We start from the raw sequence: 11,559 nt of genomic DNA, 5'->3' as shown, positions 1-11,559 counted from the left end.
CTTCTCAGTTTGCGGAGGAAGTAGAGACGCTGCTGTGCTTTCTTGGCCAGTGCTGTGGTGTTGTCAGTCCAGGAGAGGTCCTCTGTGATGTGCACACCCAGGAACTTGGTGCTGCTCACTCTCTCCACAGTCGCACCATTGACGGTCAGAGGAGCATGCTGAGTGCGCACTCTCCTGAAATCAACAACAATCTTCTCCACATTCTCCACATTCAGAGAGAGATTGTTGTCTCTGCACCAGCCAGCCAGGCGGCTCACCTCGCTTGTAAACCTAGTAAACCTAGCCTAGTAAAGTCACTTTTGCCGTTCAACAGAGCAAGATACATAGAAAAAATTGAGCCGTATTGTCCGTACAGTATCTGTGACTTTACAAACGACCCAACGGAATGGCCAGAGGTGTCATTTCCCGGCATTTGATATTCGCAAATCTAGGGACCGTATCTAAAGTTACATACGACATTGGTATACACTTTTCTAACTTCAATAGCATTTGAGGAAAATTACTTACAGTAACACAACCAACTGTGAAGTGTTCATGTAGTTCTCAGTTATAATGCACACCTTTTAGATTTTTGATATTTATTAAAATAAACTGTAAATTCATATCTACACTGTAGATATGTATTCCTACACTAGGGGGCATTGGGAAAATTAAAAATATGAAGTTACACAGTTGTTTCTATTGTTATTTTAATGGAACTGCTAATTTTACAATTTGTGCATATAGTTTTACAGTAACTGAAAAGTGAAGCAAACCAATTACAGTGAACTTTACAGTATAACAGTATGTTTTCTATTGTTTTAAAATGCATTACTCAAGAAAGGACCAAAAAATGAATACAATAATAAAATATTTTACAGTTAAACAACATTACACTGTAAATACATTTACAACAAGTTAAATGACATGGTAAAATAAAATACAGTATTTTTGCTACAAAAATAAAATTACAGTAAGCTACGAGCGAACTGCTGCCAGTTACTGTAATTTCTTGACAGTCGTTTCGCACACCGCACTTCGTGGTCGCAATTCGCATGTCGTGCGTGTAACAGAGCTGTTGTGAAAACAAGCGTTGTGTCTGTAAACTGTCATAGTCGTACATTTTGGAGTTGTACTCGTAACAAACACACAAAATCTCGTATCTGTAAACTGTCGTGGCCGTAGATTTTGGAATCCAACTCTGACAAAAAACAGAATTACATACAATACTTTTAAATTACGCACGAGTAAATTAAAATGACACACAAATGCTTTGAATTACGTACGATTATTTTTGACAGTGATTTTATTCCATACCATTCCCTTACTAAAAGCTATGCATTTTTTTAGAAATGTTGATAATTGCACAGACCTGATGCTCGGACAGTGAGCGCACGTCTCCCAGCTCCAGGCCTTTATCCGCGCCCTCCTGCTGGCACAGCCGGTAGCGCACGATGAGGAAGATGATGAAGGCCAGGACGGACGCCACGATCACGCCGCCGATGATGACCACGATGGTGCCGCCGAGGAACTGTGACTGCATGAAGTGGCAGCGCAGATACTGCGGCTCGGTGGAGAAGTGAACGCAGCCCACCACGCGTGTGGCCGTGAGCGCGGTCATGGCGTCGTCGTAAATGGCCAGAACGCACAGATCGTACGTGGTTCCTGCTGCCAGGTTTTTGACCGTGATGCTTTTACTGGTCGGAGGAATCATTCTGCAAGAAACCGCCATCAGCAGACATGCAGTCAGAAACACTGCTAGAACCAATCAACGTGCATCATTCAGAACATAATTAATCAGCTGTTATTCATCATATGTGACCCTGGAGCACAAAAGCAGTGTTAAGTCGCTGGGGTATATTTGTAGCAATAGCCAACAATACATTGTATGGGTCAAAATTATACATTTTTCTTTTATGCCAAAAATCATTAGGATATTAAGTAAAGATCATGTTCCATGAAGATATTTTGTAAATCTCCTACCGTAAATATATCAAAACTTAATGTCTGATTAGTAATATGCATTGCTAAGAACTTCATTTGAACAACTTTAAAGATGATTTTCTCAATATTTAGATTTTTTTGCACCCTCAGATTCCAGATTTTCAAATAGTTGTATCTCAGACAAATATTGTCCTATCCTAACAAATCTGATTTATTCAGCTTTCAGATGATGCATAAATCTCAATTTCAGAAAACTGACACTTATGACTGGTTTTGTGCTCCAGGGTCACATTTGATCCCATTAGTGATACATTGTAATGGGAAGGAACCTCTTTTAGTCCCTTTGAGGAAGAAAAGAAATGCAATTGCAAATGCAACACATTGCAAAAATGATTCCCAGGGAACAAATGTAAGTTATTAAAATGTAGGAGCATTGTTTGAACGTTGGCATGTCCAGTTTTTTGTCATGATTCTAACACTATTTAAATGTTACAAAAATGTTTCTAACAACATTCTACTAACTGTATTGTTTTCCGAAATATAACGTGTTTGAACCTTTATTTTTAACAGTATTAAACACTAAAATGTCCAGTTTTCTTGTTGTGATTTATAATGTTATTAAAAGTTTACAAAAACGTTTCTTACAACGTTCTACTAACTATATTCTTTCCCAAAATGTGCTTGAACGTTTATTTTTAATAGTATAAAACACTAAAATGTCCAGTTTTCTTGTTGTGATTTATAATGTGGGATCTTACTTTTTGTATTTACCAGTACAAGATAATCTTAACACTCTTAAAATAAGATATACTGTATTTACTTATGAAGCAAAATGTTGTGCGATATGAAGTCTTGTTTTCTGAGAAATTTGTCAATAGGAAGTGAGTTTACGCTTAAAACAAGAACAAACATCCGTCAGCTTGTTTTCTCTTTAAAGGGAAGATTAACTACTCATAAACTCACTTCATTTTGATGAATTTATTTGTGTTCCCTTCCATTTGTCTTTTCATGCTATTGTGAACAACCAATCAATAACTAAGTCTCACAGGATAACACTAAGTTGTTTTATTCACCAAAAATAACTGGCTACAGTGGCCACATTGTATTGTTCTGAGTCACTAAAACAAATCGACTCAAGAGTCTTTTTTTTTTTTTTTTTTGGATTTAGATTGCAATGTTTGCACTGTATTGTTTTGATTGACTAAATAGAGCCGGTTCATAAGACTCATTCGTTTGGGAATCAGATTGCACTGGTTGCTCTGTATGTGTTTGATTCACTAAAAAGAGCCGATTCATACGACTCATTCGTTTGGGAATCAGATTGCATTGGTTGCTCTGTATGGGTTTGATTCATAAGACTCATTCAATACTGTGATTGTGTGCCAGTGTACAGTAAATTAAGAAGCATCATTTTAGTATGGTTTTCTGTTCATGCAGATAGAAAAATGCATGTGCAAGAAACACTAACGGAATCAAACTTTATATGGCTTCGTTATTTAAAAAGTATTCCCAGCCCTACTCATCATCTGGGTGGGGATTTTGTGAAGCTCATCTGCAGTTGTCGCACAGCTGTAAAGCCTCTGGTTCCCAGCTGCTGTAAATGAGACTCAGAGCCGCAGCCAAATCTCCCTTCATGAGCCACTGAACCCCTCCAGACCGTTTAGATGACACTTTCTTCTGTCCTCCACCATCATTTTTATAGTCTGTAGGGCCAGCTGAGCAGCTCGGGAAGAGGGAAGGAGCGATACACATCACAAACCTGCCGTTCACGACTCGAACGTGTGTGAAGAAGCTTTAGCACGACACACTCTGCTCTTGTTTTTGTCTTGTAGGACAATTAATATTGAGTAACATTATCGATCTGACTGCACTGACACTATCGGATGAGAACAAAACTTGCACCCAGCTAATGTTCCCATAAAATGTTCTGAATATGATGTTCTGTTCTGATGTTGTTTCTTGGTTATGTGAACATTAAGGGATCATTCTATTGTATCATTTTACAAATCATGTTACTTTTGAATATTCTGAAACAAGTAGCAACATTTAAAAAAATGTTAGACGAACGTCCAGGAAAAAGCGTTCCATGAACATTATAAGTAATGTTTTTGTGCTAATGTTTTGAGAACATTATTAAAAACCAGATAATTTTAAATGAGCATTCCATTAACGTTACTTCAAGAGCGTTTGTTAATCATTTTGAGAGAACATTGCCAGAATGTTTTGCTTAAGTTTATAAAAACGTTATTTAAAGGTTCTCTGAACACTCAAAACGTCCAGGTTTCTTTTTTTATGTTTTAGAAGTGTTAAATTAAATGTTGAATGTTTAGAAAATATATGTTTTTTTTTTTGTTATATGAACGTTAAGGGAACATTCCACTGTATCATGTTGCAAACATTATGGGAATGTTAATTTTGAATGTTCTGAAATAAGTAATAACATTTAAAAAGTGTTAGATGCCTGACTAAAATGTTTCACGAAAAACGTTCCATGAACGATACGTTTTTGTGCTAACATTTTGAAAACATTAAAGACCAGATATCTCTGAACAAATGTTCCATTAATGTTACAGCAAGAACGTTCTCAGAACATTCCCTGTTAACTCAATTGAACTGAATAACGACACTATTGTCTTCTGAAGAGCTACTTTACAGCTGAAAGTTGCTTCATAATTGATCAATTAATTGAATTTTTTTTTAAATGTGACCATTGAACATTGCCTGCCAGAACATTTTGCTTACGTTTAAAAAAAAAAAAAAAGTTAATTCTAAAGGTTTTCTGAATGCTCAAAATGTCCAGTTTTTTAAAAATTGTTTTAGAAATTTTTTTTTTTCTTGGTTATATGAACGTTATTTCATTGTATCATTTTGCAAGCATAATGGGAACGTTACTTTCGAATGTTCTTAGAATGTTCTGAAATAAAGTAGTAACATTTAAAAAATGTTAGACGGACATCCAACTAAAACGTTCCATGAATGATACATTAACGATACATTTACATTTTAAAATTAACGATCAGATAACATTGAACAGACGTTCTATTAATGCTACAGCAAGAGTGTTGCCCTGTCCCTGTTAACTGAGTTGAGCTGAATAACGACACTATTGTCTTCTGTAGAGCTACTTTACAGTTGAACGCTGCTTCATAATTGATAAATTAATTGAATTTTTTTTTTAATGTGTAATTTATTTCAGTGTTTTATTCATCGATCTGTGCACTGCTCTCTGAAATGCTGGAATATTTAAAGGTGTTTAAAACCAAACAGGCTCACCTGTACACTAACGAGTCGTCGTAAGTGCCATTGTATTGGACCTGGAACATCCGAATCCCTGGAATATTCCTCTGAAAGTTGAATTTCACCAGAGCCGTGGATGCGGTGATCTCAGAGATCAGGACCCTCTTCTCCTGTCCTCCCTTGTTGCCCATCGAGGAGCCTCCGTCTCCGCCCGTCTTGGCAGAAGTGGCGATGTCAGACGACCCCGGGTTCGGCTCTCGGACCATACTGGTGTCATATCACACAAGGTGGCCAGATTGGGGGACAAAACCTGGCAAATGCAGCGCTTGGGACATACTTGGATCTTCTGGGCCTTTAATGCCAATACAACAACCATCAAATAAACCAGTAGCGTCTCCATCTGGGTTCCGGGTATTAGTTAAACAACCTGCGGAGAAAGCAAACAGAGGCGATTCTCATTATCGGTAGCAGGTCAAGAGCGGTGAAAGAAATTAGCACTTTTAGGGCGCATTAAATTGATCAGAAGTGACATTTATAATGTTACAAAAGATTTCACATGAACAGTGTTCTTTTGAGCTTTCTATTCATCTGTGAATCGACAGTTTCCACAGAAATATTGTGCAGCACAACTGTGTTCAACATTGATAATAATCAGAAATGTTTCTCGAGCAGCAAATCAGCATATTAGAATGATTTGTGAAGATCATGTGACACTGAAGACTGGAGTAATGATGCTGAAAATACAGCTGCGCATCACAGAAATACATTACAGTTTAACAGATATTCACATAGAAAACAGCTGTTTTAAATTCTAATAATATTTCACAGTTTTTATCAAATAAATGCAGCCTTGTGGACAGAAGAGACTTTTAAAAACATTTAAAAATCTTACCGACACCAAACTTCTAAATGGCAGTGTACAGACTACGACAAAAATGTGTGCATGACCTTGCATGCAAGATGAGTCATTGATATTTATTAATAGTGCCTAAATAAATGCTAGAAGCTTTATTGTTTAGGAGCACAACAGATGACGTCAGAACACACATGGGCTAAAAGCTACAAAACCCTAATTATATTTTTTTCTGCTATCTTTAATACAACAAACCAAATAATCCTGTGCAAATAACCATTTTTCAACCATCACGTCAGAGAATCTGATGGCTCCAGAAGCTTTCTGGGGACATGTCTTAAAGCTCAGGCTCCACTGATGCGCTGTTTTTGATATGATAATGTTGATCCTTTCATCTGTGTGTTTGGTGAGATGAAAGACTCCTCTGACGTCCAGATACTCATTAGAATTAGTCTGATGTCTCCAAAGACCGAGCAGAGACAAAGAGCATCAACACAGATGCCACACCAGGAGAGACACGACGCATCGATTCGCTCGGCTCTGCTCGTGTTACATTTCATACCAGCTACGGTTTTCATTAGAATGCTTCTTTGCAAAGATGTTTGATTGAGGATGTTTAATTATGTGTGTGTTTACAGAGAAATCGGAGCATTGTCTCTTGGTTTCTGTTGCTCCTCTTTACAGGGTTGTTACTAACATGCACTCAAATATCAGCAGATTGGTTCTTGTCGCTTCTGTCATTTGTAACCTTGGAAATGCACGTCTCTTCTGAACGTCGTCACGGGTGATGAGCCTTTCAAAGCAGCGTGCTGAGAATGCATGCGATAATAACCTGCCGTGCATCAGGCCTGTGATCATGAGAGAGTCGGCATCATTAGACTGTCATGCAGACAATAGAGGAGCTGGCTGGAGAGAGACCTCATGTACAAACAGGCAATAAAAGTGAAGGATGAGGGTGACACCTGACATCTGACAGTATGGAAGAGCAATGAAAAAGGGAGCGTGCTAAACTATAAAATGCATGAAATAAACAACAGGAACATGCGTGCCGATTCATCTTCGTCACATATAAAGGCCACAGCTTTAAATAATGACATGCTGCCACTGAGTGAGCAAATGCACGTGACAGTGTTCGCAAAAATGACACAATGCCTCGTCCCCGCTAAAATATGTTCTAAAAGCGTTTTCCTACCGTTCCCATGCTATCAAAATGCTATTTCTGAGTGTACTCTGAACGTTTTTTTTTTTTTATGTTTTAGACATTTTTTTTAATGCAGATGTTAAGGGAACATTGTATCATTTTGCAAACATTGCGGGAATGTTACTTTTGAATGTTCTCTGAACGTTCTGAAACAAGTAACATTTAAACGTTACATGAACATCCAACTAAAACGCTTCAGGAAAATTTGTTTCATTAATGATGTATAAATAACGTTTTTGTGCTAACATTAAAAACCCCAGATAACTACCCAGGTAACAAAAATATGTTCTAAGAACGTATCACTAACATTATAAAATGTTATTTCTGAATGTTTTCTGAATGCTCAAAATGTTCAGTTTTGTAAGTTGAAAGATGTTCTAAAAACGTTCCCATGAAGTTATGAGAATGTTTCTTCTGAATGTTCTCTGAACGTTAAAAATGTCCAGTTTTTTTTAAATGGTCCAGAAACATTTTTTTTTTAATGTGAATGTCAGGAGAACGTTCCATTGTATCATTTCACAAACATTATGGGAATGTTACTTTTGAATGTTCTCTGAACGTTCTGAAACAAGTAACATTTAAACGTTACATGAACATCCAACTAAAACGCTTCAGGAAAATTTGTTTCATTAATGATGTATAAATAACGTTTTTGTGCTAACATTAAAAACCCCAGATAACTACCCAGGTAACAAAAATATGTTCTAAGAACGTATCACTAACATTATAAAATGTTATTTCTGAATGTTTTCTGAATGCTCAAAATGTTCAGTTTTGTAAGTTGCAAATGTTTTTTCTTGGTTATACAAATTTCAAGGGAACATTTAATTGTAGAATTTTGCAAACATTATGGGAAAGTTCCTTTTGAATGTTCTCTAAACGTTCTGAAACAATTAGTAACATTAAAAAAACTTTAGATGAACGTCTAACTAAAATGTTTAAGAAATAAAACATTCCACGAACGATGTGAAAATAACGTTATTGTGCTAACATTTGAGAGCATTAGATAACTTCCCAGCTAACAAAATATGTTCTAAGTATGTTTTCAAAATGCTATTTCTCAATGTTCTATGAACATTAAAAATGTCCAGTTTTTAGTAACATTTAAAAAACATTAGGCGAGCATCCAACTAAAATGTTTTAGAAGGAAATGCGTAAATAATGGTTTTGTGCTAACGTTTTGCAAACATTAAAGACCAAATTACTTGGAAAGAACGTTCTATTAAGCAACATTGCCAGAACGTTCTGAGAACATTCCCTGTTAGCAGGTCTAATATAATGCATTGAATGTATTCATATAATCATAACGCACTAAAGCTCACGGGTCAAGGACAAATGACCCGTCTTGTTGGTGTTTAATTTAACACTCTCTGCATATCAAATGACCTTCCCATCAGCCTCTTTATTGAGTCTGTGTCGCTGGTGTTGTTTGCCAACCATCTGGCTGCATTAGTTGGCAAAGCGTGTGTATTCTGAGCGGGCCGCGCCGCAGTCGCTACTTCCCCTCCGAAACACCGCTGTGAATGTGCTATTGAGTGGCTCAGAGCGAGCCATATTTCTGTTATTTTGCATCCCATTTTTCCCAGCCAACACTCACTGAACCACAAATAAAGCAGCACGACGGATCTCCCGTGATCTGGAAGCATGTGTGTTGTCGAAGAGAGCAGAGTTTGAGGCTGTAGAACGTGTCTGTTTCCACACATCTACAGCTGCTCCGCCGAACACATTCAAACCAAAGCTAATCACGCTGGCACGACTCGAAACCTCTGCCTTTCAACCCGGCAAACATTCAGTGCGCTCAGTCATTCTCATGTCGCTCCAAACCCGTTTGCCGTTATATGATTGGCTGTACACTAATTCCCTGCTGACAAAAAATATATATTTTGCTAACATTCCCATTAAGTTATGAAAACATTAGTTCTGAATATCAAAAACGTCCAGCTTTTTAAATGGTTCAGAAATGCTTTTTATTTGAACGTTAAGGGAACATTCCATTGTATCATTTTGCAAACATTATGGGAACGTTACTTTTGAATGTTCTCTGAACGTTCTGAAACAAGTAACATTTTAGAAACATTAGCAACTAAAATGTTTCAGAAATAAAACGTTCTATGATATATACAGTAAATAATAGTTTTTGTGCTAGCGTTGTGCAAAAAAAAAACGATAACTACCCAGCTAAAAAAAAATGTTCTAAGAACATAACGCTAACATTATAAAATTTTATTTCTGAATGCTCGAGATGTTCAGTTTTTTAAATGTTTTGCAAATGCTTTTTCTTGGTTATGCAAATGTAAAGGGAACATTTCATTGCATCATTTTGCAAACATTATGGGAACGTTACTTTTTGAATGTTCTCTGAATGATCTGAAACAAGTAGCAATGTTTAAAAAAACGTTAGATGAACATCCAACTAAAATGTCTTAGAAATAAAACGTTCCTTGTGTGATGTATAAATAACGTTTGAAAACATTATAAACTCCCCAGCTAACAAAAAGAATGTTTAAGAATGTTCAAAAGATCCAGTTTTTTAAATATATTTTTTCTTGGTTATACTAATGTTAAGGGAACATGCAAACATTATGGGAATGCTATTTTTGAATGTTCTCGGAACATTTTAAAACAAGTAGTAACATTTCATAAAACAAATGAACATCCAAATGAAGTGTTTCAGAAATAAAACATTTAATGAACAATAATGTTTTTGTGCTAACATTTCGAGAACATTATTAAACACCACATAACTTTAAACAAATGCTCTATTAACACATTCTATGAACGTTTGTTCATAACGTTGAGAGAACCTTGCCAAAAGGTTGTGCGAATGTTCCTTGTAAGCTATGTTTGAGCTGTTCAAGCCCAGGTAACAGGGAAAATTCTCACAACTTAAAGTAATGTTTATGAATTTCTTATAACTTCATAACTTAAAATTTGATTCATGTTCTGAATGTCGAGAGAAATTATTCAGGGATCAGCATTCTCTGAACGTCCTCATGATGTTATTTGTACTTGATGAATGCTCTAAGAAACGTTTTGTAGCCTTATGTTATAATCACAGTCACAAGCAAACTGGACATTTTAACGCTATAATGCTATTATAACAATATTAAAAATATACATTCAAAAAGCATTCTGTTTTTGGTGAAAATAAACGTAGTACAATGTTGCAAGAAACACCTTTTAAATACAGTTGAGGTCAAAAGTAGAATCTGCAAAATGTTAATTATTTTTCTCGCTGATGCTCCAGAAAGAAAAGCCATGCATTAAAACTTTTTGAATTTGAAGATCAGGGTAAATTTAACTTATTTTGTCTTCTGGGAAACATGTAACTATCTTCTGTAGCCTCTGAAGGGCAGTACTACATGAAAAAATATGATATTTAGGCAAAATAAGAAAATTGTACACATCTCCATTCTGTTCAAAAGTTTTCACCCCCGTCTCTTAATGCATGGTTTTTCCTTCTGGGGCATCAGCGAGCGTCTGAAGCTTCTGTAATAGTTGCATATGAGTCCCTGAGTTGTCCTCAGTGTGAAAAGATGCATCTCAAAATTATACAGTCATTGTTGGAAAGGGTTCAAATACACAGAAATGCTGGAAAACCAAAGCATTTGTGGGAGCTGGGGGTTTTTCTGAAGAACAGCAGGAAGTTTGACTGTTCAGTACAAACAAGGGACTCATGAACAACTATCACTAAACAAAAAAAACAGCTGTGGATCATTCAGATAACAACACAGTATTAAGAGTCAGTAATTTTTATAAATTCAACTCTTATTTTCTTTTCTCTTTTATGTGAAATATCTTATTCAGGTCAGTACTACATAAACAGTAACATGCGTTTTGTATGATCCCTCTTATTTTGGTAACATAATTAACACTTTGCAGATTCTGAAAGGGGTGTGTAAACTTTTGACCTCAACCGTAACTTTATAACCTGAATCTATTATCTGGGAGTGTTCTTCTCCACTGTAGTGTTTGTGTTCAGATTCATAAACGGCTGGTTTGAAAACAGCGAGCGCTCTTGGTTAACAGTGCACTGCAGGTGTGTGCAACAGCATGAGGATGAGTTTCCATTTGTGCTTGATTATTTGGATAATTAATTAATTAATTATAATTTAAACTCATGTGTGATCTGTGAGATCAGATCTGACACTGCAGCGGTTATCAGACTATAACAGATGTTTTCTGCAGTTCCTCACTGCTAAAGACAGTAAGCTGAGTGCATTCTCTTATTTCTTTGCATTGGCTGCCAGTAGCCCGTCTGGACTGATAGATAGACAAATGATTTAAAGAGCAACTGCACACACACTCTCTCACACACACACACACACACTCACACTCACACTCA

The 11,559-nt window shown here is 36.4% G+C and overlaps 1 protein-coding gene across 1 annotated transcript in view; it reads right to left on the bottom strand.

Moving 5' to 3' along the window:
- The window catches only part of LOC107704367 (leucine-rich repeat and fibronectin type-III domain-containing protein 5-like), a gene marked incomplete at its 5' end in the record, with an annotated part of 12,868 nt that extends 7,430 nt beyond the window's left edge, over positions 1-5,438 (bottom strand). The window contains 2 exons of the mRNA XM_016507278.1: positions 1,352-1,694; positions 5,197-5,438. Of these exons, the coding sequence (XP_016362764.1) occupies positions 1,352-1,694; positions 5,197-5,438 (585 nt within the window). The remainder of the gene's footprint in view (positions 1-1,351; positions 1,695-5,196) is intronic.
- Between the last annotated feature and the right edge of the window lie 6,121 nt (positions 5,439-11,559).

This window comes from Sinocyclocheilus anshuiensis, unplaced genomic scaffold (assembly GCF_001515605.1).
Source record: "Sinocyclocheilus anshuiensis isolate Anshui unplaced genomic scaffold, SAMN03320099.WGS_v1.1 scaffold1115, whole genome shotgun sequence".
Classification (NCBI taxonomy): Eukaryota; Metazoa; Chordata; class Actinopteri; order Cypriniformes; family Cyprinidae; genus Sinocyclocheilus; species Sinocyclocheilus anshuiensis.
Note: the sequence above shows the minus strand (reverse complement) of the source record. Positions and strands in the feature narration are given on the sequence as shown.